General features: G+C 38.0%; 1 protein-coding gene across 1 annotated transcript in view; it reads left to right on the top strand.

The window, feature by feature from the left end:
• Positions 1 to 17,949, top strand: part of Tsp86D (Tetraspanin 86D) — a 243,034-nt gene that overhangs the window by 202,904 nt on the left and 22,181 nt on the right. The window contains exon 6 of the mRNA XM_090384541.1: positions 13,298 to 13,417. Within this exon, the coding sequence (XP_090240667.1) occupies positions 13,298 to 13,417 (120 nt within the window). The remainder of the gene's footprint in view (positions 1 to 13,297; positions 13,418 to 17,949) is intronic.

Below are 17,949 nucleotides of genomic sequence, written 5' to 3'. Positions count from 1 at the left end.
ATCAGGTGTAAAGGGAAGGGGTTTTGCTTTCATAAAGCTGACTACATGGTCTCAGACAGTTTTTAAATTCTATACAATGGGACCAACTGATGGTGTTACCGACAGCAAATTCTAAATGAGAAGCATCCAAGGAATTACTCTTCGAAGCTACTAGGCTTTTCATACCAATTAAGGGTAAAACTCCAGAACGCTGTGCCCCTTTGACAATTACGTCGAGAAGAAGAGGGGGAAAGCAGTGACGTACGGTTCGTAACTCCGCCCACTCACTGCGTTCCCCCTCTTCTTCTCGACAACTGCACGTGGCGAATGTCACGCGACATAACAGTATGGCGGAACCGAAAAATAACGAAATTATAGGCAACAGTAATTTTTTCGGAGCAGCAGCCAAAATAATTGCAAATTAAACACACTAATTTTGTTCTTCAAAATGAAAAAAAAATAATGAGACGCAGCAAACGACCAATTTTCGACAAATAACTGGTGAAGTCCCGCAAAAAGGTAACCTACCATTTTTAATTAAACACAAACGAAAGACAATTAAAAACGTAATTCCCAATTGAAAAACGTTCTTCAAAACGAAAAAAAAAATATAATGAGACGCAGCAAACGACCAATTTTCGACAAATAACTGGCGAAGTCCCGCAAAAGGGTAACCTACCATTTTTAATTAAATACAAACAAAAGACAATTAAAAACGTAATTCCCAATATACATTTTTTTTTTTTCGTCCAACGACTGGTTTTTGCTTGAATCCTTCCCGAAGTCGCATGAAAACATAACCTTTTCTAGCTAAACAGAAACGAAAGTCAATTAACACGTGCAACGAACAATAAAATTGCTCTTTGCATAAGCACAAAACGGCAACATAGAATTTTTTCGTTTAAAAAAAAAAAAAAAAAAAAACGCAACGGACACAATACTACGCTAATAATACGTGAAAATAACACAGAAATACAAGACAAACTAAACTCACCTCACAGCAGCAAGAAACAGTTTACCAGCAGGATGGAACGGGATAACGACAAACTGAAAACCACGAGGCAATAACCAAAAAAGCAAGAAGTAGCAGCTCAGCACCGTACGCACTAAAAATCAACATTCAAAAGAAAGAATATGCGCAACGAATTTCGCATTTAGCGCTCCAGTGACGTCGTGTCACATGACATCCACGTGAAACGAAGAGGGGACGCAGTCAGTAGGCGGGATCAAAACCTGTCAATCACTGCTTTCCCCCATTCTGACAGCCAATTACAAGGGGGCACCGTATATTGGAGTATGGCCCAATTAAGAAATAATGTTCAAGGTTTAGGCCTAAAGAGATGTCAGGTAAACTAATTAGGCTTGCAGAGAAGAAAAATGCATGAGATGCATATAAATTATTAGGTGGTACAGAAGCCTATGGTAGATATAAGCTATTCTGTAATCAAGTTACAAAGGACGTTAGGCAAGCGAAGGTAGATTATGAGAAATTTTTGGCAAAGGATGCAAAGACTTCTTTACTTATATAAACTCTAGAAGGAAGGGGATGAATCAGATTGGTCCACTTGATATTGTTGGTTTGACTGTTGATGATCCTGCTCAGATAGCCGACAAAATGAACAAGTATTTTGCATCTGCATTCACACATTGGGAATTCTGTAGGGAATTGGAGTACAGAAGCTTATTAAACTCTAAAAGGAAGCATCATGCTTTTGTAATAACTGAGAGCAAACAGGAGAAGATATTGAAGTTAAACATAAGAAAGGCCCTGAGGTGGATGGGATCTATCCAGTTATATAAAAGGAGGTGTTAAAGGAAGTAAGCAAACCTTTAGCCATAATTATGAGAGCATCCTTGGAATCAGGAGAGGTCCCCAAGGACTGCAAATGTATTCCCAATTCACAAAGGGGGATATCAAAGGGTAACCAAGTAATTACAGACCTGTTAGTTTAACTGTTGCACATCGAAGACTGCTGTACAAATTGGAGAGGTATGGCATTAAGGATAAGTTGCTACAATGGATAAAGGGATGGTTGAGTTGGAGATGACAGAGAGTGGTAATCAATGGGTACTACTCTTCGTGGACAAATGTTATTAGTGGAGTTCCCCAGGGTTCTGTGTTAAGCCCATTGTTGTTTTATATATTTATCAATGATATTGATGAAGGTTTATCAGGTTTACCTTGTCCTATTCTGCAGATGATACAAAGGTTGGCAGGGTTGTTAACGACAGTAAAGGCAGTATGCTACTCCAACTGGATCTAGATAAGTTGGGCAAATGGCCTGAGAAGTGGCAATTGAAGTTTAACATTGACAAATGCAAAGTACTGCATATGGGTAGCAATACCTGAAGAGAAACGTACCAACTGTGTGGTACTACACTCAGAGAAGTGGAAAGTGAAAAAGACCTGGGGGTAATTGTATAGTCAAATATAAAGTTCACTGAGCAGTGCAGACGGGCTGCCAGGGCAGGTCATGGAGTCTTGTCAATGATATATAGGAATTTTTCTAGCAGGAACAGGGAGGTGATTATCCCGTTAAACAAGGCAATGGTCAGTCCACACCTAGAGTACTGTGTACAGGTCTGAAGGCCACATTTTAGGAAGGATGTAGAGTTGCTAGAATGAATATATAGAAGGGCAACAAGATTGGTGAGGGGAACAAAGGGATGCTCTTACCAAGAAAGCCTTAAGTTCAGCAAATTGAAGCACCTGGAGAGTAGGCACCTGCAAGGTGATCTGATTGAGGTGTATAAGGTCTTGAATGAGTTGAGCAAGCTGAATGCTGATGGGATTCTTCCTCTTGCTCAAATTAAGAACCTGAGGGGGCACAGATTCAAATTGAGGAAAGAGAATTGTAGAATAGATGTGTGAAAATTTGCCTTTAGCCAGTGGGTAGTTGATTGGTGAAACAGAGTTCCATCTTTTGTTGTGGAAGTTGATAGCCTAAATAAATTTAAGGCTGAGCTGGACAGGCATTTGGAGGGAATGGAGGGGCGAAATGGGACTGTGTTTTTTTTTTTTGGCTGATGCTGAATAAGCTTGCTTTCTTGCATTATATGCCAATGCTAATGCTAACTTATGTTTTGAGAAAAATTTGAACAAACATAACTCAGGAAGTTTTAAAATTTGTGATTTGTACTTTTGTCCTTCCTTTTGTTTTTTTTCTTACTCTATCTGTGTACTTTGGGGAAAATAATGGAGTTACTGGTTAAAAAAGCATTGCAGGATCATCTAGACAAGATTGCAGTAATAATTCAGACACAGCATGGGTTTGTTAATTTGGAAGTGTTGTCTGACCTAGTTGATTGGATTAGCATTAACATTAATAGAGGCATATGATGCAAGAACCAGTGCCTCCATTAATTTTCCTGGAACAGAAGTTAATTACTTGTGTCTTTTGATCCTCCTTTGTGAATTGGGGTCACATTTGGACATTTCCTGTCTATGAGTACCACCCCTGAGTCCAAAGAAGCTCTCATAATTAAGACTAAGGGTTTGCTTACTTCCTTTGCTATAACTGGATAGATTTATCTCCTTTAATATAAGTGGATAGATCCCATCCACCACGGGTGCCTTTTTTATGTTTATCCTCAACAATTTCTCCTCCACTTTCCTCTCAGTTATTACAAAATCATCTAGGTCACTGCCAGAATTTACTTCACCTCTGGCATTCCCCTTTCTGAACAACTCCTCATGTGTGAATGTAGATGCAAAATACTCGTTTAGTTTGTTAGCCATCTGAGCAGGATCCTCAACTGTTGAACCATCAATATCCAGTGGATCACTCTGATTCATCCCTTTCCTTCTAGAGTTTACATAGGTAAAGAACTCTTGTCTGTTTTTCTTTGCATTCTTTGCCAAGGATTTCTCATAATCTACCTTTGCCTGCCTAATCTCCTATGTGACTTGGTTACAGACCAGATTATATCTATCATAGGCTTCCATATCACCCATTAATTTATATGTATCCCATGCATTTTTCTTCTCTCCCATATGTCTCATTAGTTCATCTGACATCCATTTAGGCCTAGACATTGAACAGTACTTTTTTGTTGGTATGGAAAGCCTTTGGATGGAACGGGATATGGAATAGTAGCTTCCAAGGAATAGTAGCTTCCAAGATAAATTCTTTGAATGCCTCCCGTTTTGAATTTGCTGTTGGTAACATCATCAGTTGGTCCCACTGTATAGAATTTAAATACTGTCTTAGACCATCGTAGTCACCTTTACGAAAGCAAAAACCCTTCCCTTTACCCATGATGGTAGTTACCTCTTTGAGTAAATCCCACTTCAGTATACTGTGATTACTGCCACCTAGTGGTTCCTTTTTCTGCAGATTCTTAATGCATGAAGAATCACTACTGATAGTCAGATCAAGCGTATTACTCCCTCTAGTTGCTGATGTAGAAAACAATCATCCAATAAATCCAAAAAAGCCTTGCTAGTGTGTGAATGACCAACCCACAAATTCCAGTCAATATCTGAGAAATTAAAATCCCCCATTATAAGACACTCTGATTTATTGGCTCACTCTATTTCCCTGTACAGTTTCTTATTATACTCATCAGAGTCATTAGGCCTATAGCACACTCCTACTCTCAATTTTGATCTCCCAATGCTTATGTCACACCAAACTGACTCAACACTGCACAGTCCAGCAATGTTGAATGGCTTCACTTCCTTTGATTTTATGTATTTCTTAACTAATAGCATAACCCCTCCTCCCTTCCTATCCTGTCTATCCTTTCTGTACAAATTGTACTCCCCAAATTCCAGTTCTGCATTCCTTATATCTATGTGACACAACGTCTCTGATATCCCAACAATATCCACCTTTGATGCTTTGAGAAATACCTGAAATTCATCAAATTTATTTATAAAACTCCTAGCATTGGTGTACCTGCAAGTATACATTCACCTGTTCCCATTCTTAGCTACCCTACACAACCCATGTGTTTACTTGTACCGCAATGACCCCCAGCAGTCTCTGAAATACCCTGCATCTTGTTTTACAGGCTGCTGCTCATTCCAATAGAAGCAGTGCAAGAATCACTTTCACTTCTGCCAGTGGCTACTGTTAATCTATTAGTCCTTGTATCCCCCCAAGCTAGCAGTTTTCCGACCCACCTAAAACTGCCTCGATAGCATCAGCAAATATTCTTGCACCTTTCTATTTTAGTGTATCCCATCCCTATGGAAGCAGTCTCTCCTGTTAACAAGTACAGACCAGGCTGAGAAAAATTTTACCCCTTGCACAGTCTTTCCAGGGCCAAATTGATCGACAAAGCTCTCATCATATACTCCCTCCTATCGTGTCTGGGCAGAATTGCAGACACTTTCAAATTCAACGCTAAATCACAACTTTTTTTCAATTTAACAGTGAACTGTACTTGTTAAGTAATTCCGCCGGTCTCCTACTCTTAATATCATTAGTGCCAATGTGTACAACAATATCGCCTTTTGTGCCCTTAAAAGATGATATCTGCTCTACGTCATCAACCTTTGCCCCTGGCAGACATAACCTGGTCATGTTCCACCTATCCCTTTTACATACCATGTTCCCTGTTTCCCTGACAATAGGATTCTGTGATGTGGTCAGAGGAGCTGGAAGGAAAAAAATAATTTTGTTATCATATACTTGAATTTCAGGAAAGCTTTTGATACTGTTGCACATGGAAGACTGTTCTACAAATTGGAGCTGTATGGCATTAAGGCAAGTTGCTACACTGATGAAAGGGTGTTTGAGTGAGAGACAACGGAGAGTGATAATCAGTGGATACTGCTCTTCTGAGGAACTTTACTAATGCTATTAGTGGAGTGCCCAGTGTTCATTGTTGGACCCATTGTTGTTTTGTATATTTATCAATGATATTGATGAAGGTCTATCTGGCTGAATGTTAAAAGGTTGCAGATGATAGACAGGTTGTCAGGATTGTTAATGGCAGTATGCTATTGCAACAGGATCTAGAAAAGAAGTGGCAACTGAAGTTTAACATTGACAAATGCAATGTACTGCATATGGGTAGAAGAAATCTCACAGAAATGTACGAACTATGTGGTACTACACTCAGGGTGCTGGAGAATGAAAAAGACCTGGGGGTAATTGTGCAGTCAGATTTGACATTTTTTGAGCAGTGCAGACTGGCTGCCAGAGTAGGTCATGGGGTCTTGTCAATGATATACAGGAATTTTGTTAGCAGTGATAAGGAGATGATTGTCCCTTTGTATAAGGCAGTGGTCAGGCCGTTCCTTGAGTACTGTGTACAGGTCTGTTGTCCCCATTTTAGGAAGGATACAGAGTTGCTAGAATGAATTAAGAGAAGGGCAACAAGATTAGTGAAGGAAACGAAGTGATCCTCTTACCGGGAAATGCATAAGTTTGGCAAATTGCAGTGTCTGGTGGATACTAGGCACCTTTGAGGTGATCTGATTGAGGTATATGAGGCCTTAAATGGTTTGAGCAGGCTGAATTCTGATGGGATTCAACCTTTTGTTCAGATTACAACCTGAGGAGGCATAAATTCAAATTGGGGAAAGACAGGTGTAGAATAGATGCACGGAACTTTGCCTTTAGCTGGCGAGCGGGTAGTGTGTTGCTGGTACAAACTTCCATTAGTCGTTGTGGAAGTTGATAACTTAAATAAATTCAAGGAAGAACTGGACAAACTTTTAGAACAAATGGATGTGTGACATGAGTATTTTTTTTTTTTTTTTTTTTTTTTTTTTTTGTATGCCATATAAGTTGCTTTCTTGCATCATATGCCTCTGCTAATGCTAATATTTTACACTAGCTGATCTTCATGCATCTTTAAGGGTTACCTTAGGTTTGGAGTGGTGGACTATCTAGTGGCTGATATGCATAAACAGTTTTAAAGCTTTTACAATGTAAGGAATTTAAAGCTTTCACAATGTAATTTGAAATGTAAGGAATATTGGATCTAACTCCCATCATACAGTATGGGTGACATGTCACCCATACTGTATGATGGGAGAGGTGGAACTGTAGCTATAATACAATGGAAGAATTAAAAATGGTCTTTTGTATATTTGAAAGCCCTTGTTACTTGATTATTGAATGCATTGGCTAACCTTCCTGGGAAAAATCAGTTTTGAAGTTTTTCTCATTTTAAACAATGTGTGTTGTATTTTAATACATATTTTTTAAAGTTAAAACTGAATTATTTTGAGTAATCCAATATGGCAATTAACTTCCTAATTCATTTCACAAATATACGTGGTCTCAATTCTAATCTCAACGACGTCCATTTCCACTTGCAGTCTGCCAAACCCCATGTACTTTTTCTGACAGAATGTCAGTTATCGGTTGATTCAACTACTGCTCATCTCAGATGCCCAAATTATTTGCTGTATGATTTGTTTTGCCTCAAAGGTGGTACTTGTGCATATGTCCGTTCTGATATTCCCTGTCAGAGACTTGGCAATTTGGAATCTCCTCTCTTTGATCTTCTCTGGCTTAAAATCTCTCTACCTCATTGTGTCAAATTCATATGTTGTTCTCCCAACTCCACTAATCACTTGGAGCTCTTTGACTTCCTCTCTTTGCAACTTGACTTTCTCCAGTCCAACTTTCCTAACAGTGAGGTAATTTTCCTTGGTGATTTTAATGTTCACAACTCCAGCTGGCTTCCATTTTCTAGTCACACCGACCCAGCTGGTCGAGATGCTGAGGTTTTGCAATTACTAATGACCTTGCACAGATTGTTCATTTACCTACAAAAATACCGGACAAGCCTAATCATACAGCAGCCAATACGCTTAATCTTTTTCTCACAAACAACCCTTTTAAGTACACGGTCGAAGTGAAAGGTCCTTTATTCACTTCAGATCACAACTTGGTGATTGTCTCTTCTCCAATGGAAATTTTATCTCATGGCTATTCCCAACCTCGTGTTGTTTGGCATTACAAAAATGCAAAATGGGATGACCTGCGAGACTTCTTTTCTTCTTTTCCTTGGTCGGATTACTGTTTCAAAACTTCTGATGTCAACGTTTGCTCAGGTCGTGTCAGTGAAATAATTCTTGCAGGAATGGAATCCTTTATCCCACACTCTACTTTAAAATCTCGTCCTTTATCTAAACCTTGGTTTTCCAATAAATGTACTAAGGCTGTTCAAGAGAAGAATGTTACATATTGTAATTGGCTTGTTTCTAATTCTTCAGTTTTATTTTCTGCCTACACCAAAGTTTGCAACAATTGTAAAGCAGTTATTAATCAGTCCAAACTACAGTTTGAACAGCTAAGAGTAGAAAACTTTCTTCTTACCCTAATGGTAGCCGAGCATTCTGGTCTCTTGCCAAAGCTATTGGCCGCAACTTATGCCCATCTCTGCTCTCACCTCTGTCAAAACCAGATGGTTCTGTTGTCACTTCAGCCAAGGATAAAGCTGACCTGCTAGCATCCCATTTTTCTTCCAACTCATGTATTAATACTCTTGGTAAAGCACCTCCCACCATTCCCAACATGCTCCATTTAATGCCTCCTGTGGTCTTCCGTCAAAAGGATGTCAGAAGGATTTTGACGAATCTTGATGCTAAGTAAGCTCCAGGTCCCGATGGTATTTCTCCACTTGTTCTCAAAACCTGTGCTACTAAACTTACTCCTATTCTTTGCCGCCTTTTTTCACTTTCTTATTCCAAAGGTGTTTTTCCTTCTGCTTGGAAATTTTCTCATATCCAGCCAGTTCCTAAAAAGGGTGACAAATCCCTCCCATCCAATTATCGTCCCATTGCAATTAATTCTACTGTTTCTAAGGTAATGGAGAAATCAATTAACCGCCAACTCTTAAACGTCTGATCAACAATCGCCAGTATGGATTCCGTCAGTGTCGATCCACTGGCGATATTCTGGCTTATGTTACCCATTTATGGACTAATTCAATGGAAAGGTTCGGAGAAACACAAGTAGTTGCTCGTGACATCTCAAAGGCTTTCGATCGTGTTTGGCATAAAGGTCTTCTAAACAAGCTTCCATCTTATGGTTTCCCAACTGTTTTTAGTAATTGGTTATCCAGCTTTCCCTCTAATCGCTCACTGAGGGTGATGGTAGATGGCTCTCTGTCTTCTAACTTCTCGACTAAAGCCGGTGTCCCCCAGTGTTCAGTTCTTTCCCCCACTCTTTTCCTCTTGTATATTAATGACCTTCTTCCATTGACAGGAAATCCTATCCATAGTTTTGCCGATAATAGCACCTTGTATTCCACTTTCCATTTTGAGAAACCTTGTCTTGCTCAATCAGCTTCAACTTCTCGAAAATCCGCTACCAATTCCTTAAATGCAGACCTTCAGGTAATTCTCCAGTGGGGCAAAGACAACTTAGACAACCCTTCTAAAACTCAGTCTTGTCTTATATCTTGCAAAAAGGATTCTTCTGCTCCTATGCTTATCTTTAGTGACACTCCGATTTCTAGGCAATATATCTCTTTTGGTTTTACCCTGACTTCTAATCTCTCTTGGCACAAGCACATTACAAATATTGCTTCTTCTGCATCTAAAAAAACTTGGTTTTCTCTTTCGCTCTTGGCGTTACTTTTCTTCTAAACAGCTGCTCACTCCTTATAAATTGCAAATCTGCCCTGCCATGGAATATTTTTCCCACATCTGGGGTGGTGCCCCCCAAAACCTCTCTCAGGGTTCTTGATTCCATTCAGAAAAGGGCAGTTAGGTTAATTAATGACTCATCTCTAACAGAGTCTCTCCACTCGCTGTCTCATAGACGTTCTGTTTCTGCTGCATGCCTCTTCTACAGATACTTCCATGGGCACTGTTCTTCTGAATTGACTTCTATAATTCCCGCTCTCCCTTTCAAAACAGTCCGAACACGTGCTGCCACCAGCCAACATTGATCTTCAAACTCACGGAACCAACTTTTCATTTTCCTCGTTTATTCATTCAACTGCTGTTTTCTGGAACAACCTTCCTTCATACGTATTTCCTGAAAATTACAATCTACAGAAGTTCAAGTCCAATGTCAACAAATATCTTCTTTCATCTTCTCAACCTCCCACCCAAGCACGGTACTAAGTACTATAGGTTCTGACACCTCTCGTGCTTGGGGTTTACATAAAAAAAAAAAAAAAAAAATAAATAAATTTTGGCTTCAGTTAGGTGCAGTATGTACAGTTGGCAGGCCATCTTTCCATTTCTCTCTGGGAAATACAGTAAAGAGTATGTCTGTTTGTTACTTTTATAGAATGATAAAGGTTCAAAAAATTAAAATTAATACTAGAAATAAATATTCACTAATCTGTTTAAATCTGACTATAACCACTGTAATATAGTAACACTAAATAAATATATATTTTTATTAATTAGAGAAATCACAAATTCTTTTATATATATATATATTCTTATATATATTCTTATATATATATATATATATATAAATTTTCTTATAAATTTTATTATATTCTTATATATATATATATATATATATATATATATATATATATAAATAAAAATATAAGAATTTGTATATATATATACAAATTCTTATATATATATATAAATTTTCTGAAAAGGAAATGGAAGAAAGAGTAGAAAAAAGAAAAAAAATGGAAAAGAATTATTTACGGACAAGGGCCACTGACAAACAGAAAGCACCCAACCATAATTGTCATCTTTTCATGTAATTCTAGTGGTTGATCCTACTTTTTTTTCTTTTCTATGTAGCTGTTACTTATTAGCATTAGCAGAGGTACATGATGCAAGAAAGCAAGCTTATACAGCATCAGCAAAAAAAAAAAAAAAAAAAAAAACCATTTCCATTTCACTGATCCGTTCATTACGAATGTTTCTTTAGTTCTGCCTTGAATTTATTTAAGCTATCAACTTCCACAGCAACAGATTAAGTTTGTTCCAACAATCAACTTACCTGCTGGCTAAAGAAAAACTTCCGCACATCTATTCCACAACCGTCTTTCCTCAGTTTGAATCTATGTCCCCTCAGGTTTGTAATCTGAGCAAGAGGAAGAATTCCAATCAGCATTGAGCCCGCTCAATCCATTCAAGGACTTAAACACAATCAGATCGCCTCGCAGAGACCTAGTCTCCAGAAGCTGCAATTTGCAGAACTTAAGCCTTTCTTCATAAGAGCATCCCTTTGTTCCCTTCACATCTTGTTGCCCTTCTCTATACTTGTTCTAGCAACTCTACATCCTTCCTAAAATGAGGCTTCCAAACCTTTGTGCAGTACTCAATGTGTGGCCTTTCACTAAATTTTACCTGTCTTTGTATGGTAGGTACAAGTTGTCCAAATCAGTTTTGTTTTAGCTGCTGTGCAAGTAACCTTACAGTGTCTAAGAGGAAATCCTTGAGTGTAGTGGAAAAAGTGGAAGTGCTTAATAGTGTAGATTTTGGCTTTAAAAAAAAAGAAATCACTTTAAAATTTGGTGTCCCTGCCAGTAGTGTGTCAACCATTTTGAAACACTGTTTTGATTCTCAAACTGTTTGAGGAAACAGGACCCAGTCAGAAGTGTGCAAAATTATGCCTGTATGAAGATGTAGATAAAGCTGTTTTTAAGTGGGTGAAGTTGATTCAAGACCAAAATATGCCAATATCAGAGCCATTAATAAAAGAAAAGGCTATGGAGTATGCATCTTTTCTCAGGCATAAAACTTTCCAAGCCAGTTCAGGTTGGCTGGACTAATTTAAAAAGTGCCGTGGCTTACTCGAAAAAGTTATTTCTGGTGAAAGTGGAGTTTTAATTGAAGAAGAAGACTGTACCAATTGGAAAGAAACAGTTTTGAAAAAAAATTATAGAGGACTACGAGCCCAAAGACATATTCACCGTTGATGAAACAGGTCTATTTTTTAAATGCTTGCTAAACAGGACACTGACTTTTAAAGGTGATAATTGTGTAGGTGGTAAAAATAATGAGAGAATTACAGTATTGGTTGGGGCAAATATGGCTGGTAATGAAAACTGAAGCTTTTAGTAATAGGCAAAAGTAAACAACTACAGTGTTTCAAAGGAGTAAAGTTGTTAGAGTTAGACTAACACTACAACAAAAAAGCTTGGATGACAAGTGAAATTTGTGAACAGTGGATTTTAAAATTCGATTGAAAGATGGTGAAAGAAAATCACGTTGATTGTCAACAACAGCCCTGCCCACCTTCACTCAGTAATTTCAAAACTTACAAGTGTGAAGCTTGTTTTCTTCCCTCTGAATACCTCGTGTAAACTGCAGCCAATCGACCAATGCGTTGTCAGGAATTTGCAAATGCACTACCGAAGTTGCATACTGAAAATAGAAACCAACCAACCCATAGATTGTGTTGTAGATTTGTGGATGTGCATATCAGAGTTGGCAAAAGTTTGAAGTCAAGATGTGAGAGAAACAATGATTAAGAATTGTTTTGCAAAAGCAGGTTTTGCTAAAACGCCAAATAACTGCTACAAGACATTGAGCAATCTTGGGAAGAACTCCCAAGCGAGAGGTTTGATCAGTGGAGAAATTGTTCTTGACCAAATTTTATCAGTTGATAATGATGTCACAGCAGCTGAATATCTGAGTGACTCCAAAATTTTGCCGAGTATTCAAAGAACTAATGAGAATATCGATGATGAGTTGTATGAAATTGAGGGCAATATTAAACCTTCCAAACACAAATTGTTGGCAGCATTTGAAACTTTGCGTTGAGGCCTTCAGTGTGAAGAAAATGTTCCAGAAAATGTATTTGAGTGCTTAAACAAATGCAAACATTTTTATGCACGATGTACAGTAAAATCCAGTGTACAACAAAAAATAACCAAATATTTTATTAAATAATTCTTAAAAGTGTACTAATATATATTGTATGCATCATGTAAGTAGGCATTTCTTAATATGTGTGTATTAAGAAATTAATTGTTTTAAAATATTAGAAAATTTTTTCATTCCCACTTATTTCCCTTATTTTTCTGTATTTCTGTATTTTGAGTTGAATTACAGTATTTTTCATTGTTGAAAAGGTCGTATTTCTTTATAATAAAATTTCTGTATAACGAATTTTTTTTCAAGCGATGATCGATTTTGTTATGAGGTCCGACTGTACTATATATATATATATATATGTTTTCTATTTTCTTTTTCTTTTCCTTTCTTTACCTTTTTCTTTTCCTTTCTTTACCTTTTTCACCTGTTTTATATACTATATATATATATATATATATATATATATATATATATATATATATATATTTTTTTTTTTTTTTTTTAACATCATTACTGATAAGAAATTTGGGGGTGTGAAAAATAACCTTTGTGTTGGAAGAGTAAGTATAGTAACAGGAATTTTAAAAGGTTATTTTTTTGCAGGCTGTTTCAAGTGCTGAAAATTATATTTATGTGCGAGGCTGTGTTGAGGCAGTTCAAGAATATGTAAATAGGAATCTATATCTCATAGCTGGAATATTCCTAGGAATTGCATTTGTACAGGTATATATCATAGTCTTCAAAATATTAAGTTATAACCTTTATGTAAAATATATTCTCCAGCATATATAAAATGTAATAATTTTATGATATGAGGAAAATACATAAAAATTGAGAGTGATGACAAACTCTAAATGTTGTGTGTATAACAGTATTATTTATAGAGTATCTCAATAGTATGCACCACAATTCTGGAATGTATTAAGGAAACAAAATAAAGGGAAAAAAATCATAAATATTTGTCTCAAAAACTTTATTTCAGAGTTATATTAAATTTGCAAAACCACACACAAACATAACAACCCTTGATTCTTAAGGATTCCCTTGATTCTTAAGGATTGTTACCTTTATATATGATGATTGTATCAGTTTTATTTGCTCACATGCCAATTTTTAAATAATTGTTCAAAGTGGTAGCCATTGCTGTTGTTGTTGGGTTTAACGACACATAGGCTACTTGGGCCATATTGTGTCTTCTAATGGTGAATGTGAAATAATATCTATATTTTATGATATATTTGTATCCGGTTTAGGAAAGTATATAGTTCCTTTTTATTAGAATCATCTCCCAGAATCTGCAATAAATTTATTGATGACTGTGTTTTAGCAACTGATTTAAAAGTATCTAAGCGGATGTTCTGAAGGTGGGGACAGTCCACTAACAAATGGCGAATGGTCAGTTGTACTTGACATGATGTACATTGTGGAGCGCTGTCATTAGTTAATAGATACAGGTGAGTGAGATGAGTATGCCCAATCCTGAGCCTTCCTAAAATTGTTTCTTCTCGTCTGCTTTTCTGGAAGCTGGAGGGCCACAGCTTTGGTTCTGGTTTTATTTGGTATAATTTGTTTCCTGGATAACTTCTCCAGATTAATGACCAGCTATTGTAACATGCTTTATGGATGATATGTTTATAATCAGTATATGGGGTTCGAAAAGTCTGCAAAAGAGTAGTATCTGGTTGTTTGGCTGCTAGATCTGCTCTTTCATTTCCTGCTATCCCAGAATGACCTGGAATCCAACAGAATGTTACAGTTTGGTTTGACTCATTACACACAAGTAATTTAGAATGGATTTGTTTTATTACAGGGTGAGAGGAGTTGGTATTACTATTTATGGCAGAGACAGCACTGAGCGAGTCAGTGTATATTATGGCAGACGAAATTAGAAGTTGAGTAATATGACCTAGAGCCAAGTTAATAGCATAAAGCTCAGCACTGAAAATACTGCATTCTACAGGTAATGAGACAGAAGTGCTGAAAGATGGAAAGATCGCAGCAGCGCCTACTTGGGTCTCAGTTTTCGATCCATCTGTATAGATCTTACAGGCTTGTGAATTAAAAGCAGAGTGAGCTTCATGTAACTGTGCGATATTGAAGGGACACAAGGTGTTCTTTCCCCACTGTTGGAAATAGTCATCGTAAATTGCAGGGATATTTGTCCACGGTGGAACAGGAGGTGTTATGTCCTGATATATATTGTCGATTGCAATATTCCACGTTTGAGTTAAAGAACTAAGTCTAAGTGCAGCAGGTCTGTTTTCATTTTGTTTACTGTTGTAAAATGAGTCCCATTCGGTGTTGTACAGACATCTCCAATTCGGGTGGTAGGGAAGACTGCGGATTTTTGCGGCATACATTAAAAGCAATGTTTTCCTCCGAAGATGTAAGGGAGGTTCGTGGGCTTCAATGTAAAGGCTCTGGACTGGGGAGGTTCTGAAAGCCCCTAGAGAAACTCGAAGGGCACTGTGCTGGATGGTATTTAATCGTTCTAAAGTACTCTTCCTCGCAGAGTCATACACTGGAGAACCGTAGTCTAAACGGGACCTGATGAGAGCTCGATAGAGATGGATCAGGGTATGCCGATCAGCGCCCCACGACATAGATGACACACACCGGAGGATGTTTAATTTCTTCAAGCAGATGGTCCGAAGGTAGGTCACATGTGCTTGAAAGTTTAGTTTCCTATCTAGCACCAGGCCAAGAAAACGGACAGTGTGAGTAAGAGGTATTGGCATGTTATTGATCTTTAGCTCAGGATCAGGGTGAAGTGATCGTAGTTTGCAGAAGTGTGTAGTGGTGGATTTCTGTTCAGCTAGACGATATCCATTGCATAAGGTCCAGGTTTCTATTTTGTATAGAGCATTTTGCAACTGTCTTTCGATAGTATTCATACTTTGTGATTGGCAGGATATAGTGAGGTCATCTGCATACATATAAATTTGAATGGTTTTTGGAAGATCTTCCAATATTTTGTTGACTCGAATCGCAAATAGGGTAGCACTCAGTATTGAGCCCTGCGGGACGCCCTCTTCTTGAATGTGAGTTGCTGACAGCACGTTTTTATATCGGACTTGAAAAGTGCGTAATTTTAAAAAGTTCTGAATGGTTTGAGGAAGATAGCCTCTCAGCCCCAACTGATGCATATCTTTAATAATGCCATAGCGCCAGGTAGTATCGAATGCTTTGTGAATATCTAGGTTGACCATCACTAGGTGCTGTTTCATGACGAAGGCATTTCGTATGTTGCTTTCAAGTTTTACAAGTAAATCTAGGGTGGATCTGTTTTTACGGAAGCCATATTGGTGATCAGAGAGAAGATGCTGGGAGTCTAGAAACCAGGTGAGCCTCTTATGTACCATCCTTTCAAAGATTTTGCCTAAACAGCTTGTTAATGATATCGGTCTGTAGTTCTGGACCAGAGTTGGATCTTTGCCTGGTTTTGGAATAGCACAAATATAGGAATGCCACCAGGACAGAGGATAAGTATTTTCTGAAAAGATACGGTTATAGAATATTAATAATATGCCAAGGTCAGATTCACATAGATGCTGCAACATACTGTAGTGAATACCGTCTGGTCCTGCTGCACTATTTGACGATTTGCTTAAGCATTCCTTCAGCTCGACTAAAGTAAAAGGCTGGTTATAAGGGAGTGAGAGTCTAGATTGAAAATTTAATTTTTGACGTTCTTCATTAGTTTTAATGCGTTGAAAGGATGTCACATAAGAGGATGAGGTGGAAATGTCATAAAAAGACTCTGATAGTGCATTTGCAATATCATTATGGGAAGATAATTCCTGCCCATTAGGCGTCTCCGTAGCCAGGTTGGAAGGAGCAGCAGTGCGTAGCACACGCTTCTTGATTAGACCGGGGTTCGAGCCCGTCACCACCAAATACGGAGGATGCGGAAAGGTCAGGGAATGACCACTGCATATCCAGGAGCAATATGGCCTTAGTTGCTAATGCTCCTAAAAACCAAATAACAAACAAACAATAACAATCCTGCCCATTCCATTGTATTATTGGTGATTGCAACGGTAGAAATTTCCCATTGAGTGCTCGTATTTTTTTCCAAATAATTCTAGTGTCAGTATTTTTGTTAATGGATGAGGCGAAGTTAGTCCAGGATTCATGTTTTGCTTTTTTTCTAATCTGTCTCGCTTTAGCTCTGAGTTTTTTTTAAACAATTAGGTTGGCGGTAGTTGGGAATTTACGAAAGTGGTTCCAAGCTCGGTTTTTATCATGCTTTGCTTTGGAGCATTCTTCATTCCACCACTGATTTTGGTGTACACTCTTGTGCAGGTTAGATTTTGGAATGGAAATTTCTGCTGCAGATAATACTTGGCTGGTAATGTGGTCAGTTACGTTATCAAGATTCTGTTGCTGTACATATTGCTTTTCAAATATAACACAACTGGAATAGGTTTTCCAGTCTGCTTTTTGGAAGTTCCAAGAAGTACGGCCTTTAGGGTATGACATGACTTGTGTTTGAATTGAACTGATGATAGGGAAATGGTCACTGTGGAATGGATCATTTAGCACTAACCATTCCATGCTTGGAAAAAGAGATGCTGAACAGATGGATAGGTCTATGGCGGATGTAGTACCAGCAGGTAGTTGAACATGAGTTGGAGAACAAGAGTTTAAAAGAGTCAGGTTATGGTTATCCAGGAATGTTTTGATTAGTTTGCCTCTGCCATCCATGGTGGAGGATCCCCACAATGGATGGTGACCATTGAAATCACCAAGTAAACAGACGGGAGGTGGAAGTTGCGTAATAAGACTGTCCAGTTCAGTCTGGGAGCAAGGATAATTCGGTGATATATAGATGGATGCAAGTGATAACGATATTCCCATTGCTATCCGGACTGCTACAACTTCTAAGGACGTATTTAGTTGGAGATGTCTTGAGGGAATTGTAGATTTCACAAGTATAGCTACCCAACCACGAGCAGGAGAGTTAGAAACCCTGTCTCGCCTAAACATAGTATAATTTTTGATTTTGACCGAAACGTGTGGTGATAAAAATGTTTCTTGTAAGCACGCACCTACTGCATTAGTTTGAGTGAGTAAATCACTGAGGTCGTCTATATTACTGCGTAATCCTCGACAGTTCCATTGTAGGAATTTATTCATTGGTTGGATTTGTTTGAGGAAGATTGATCTGACTGTTTTTTCTGAGAGGGTTTCTGTCTGCTTGGTTTTGGTTTCTCATTTCTGGGAAAGATTGGGCGTCCTGTATCCATGATATC

This window comes from Mastigoproctus giganteus, chromosome 11, assembly GCF_048544385.1.
Source record: "Mastigoproctus giganteus isolate SK-2022 chromosome 11, ASM4854438v1, whole genome shotgun sequence".
NCBI classification, from domain to species: Eukaryota; Metazoa; Arthropoda; class Arachnida; order Uropygi; family Thelyphonidae; genus Mastigoproctus; species Mastigoproctus giganteus.
Note: the sequence above shows the minus strand (reverse complement) of the source record. Positions and strands in the feature narration are given on the sequence as shown.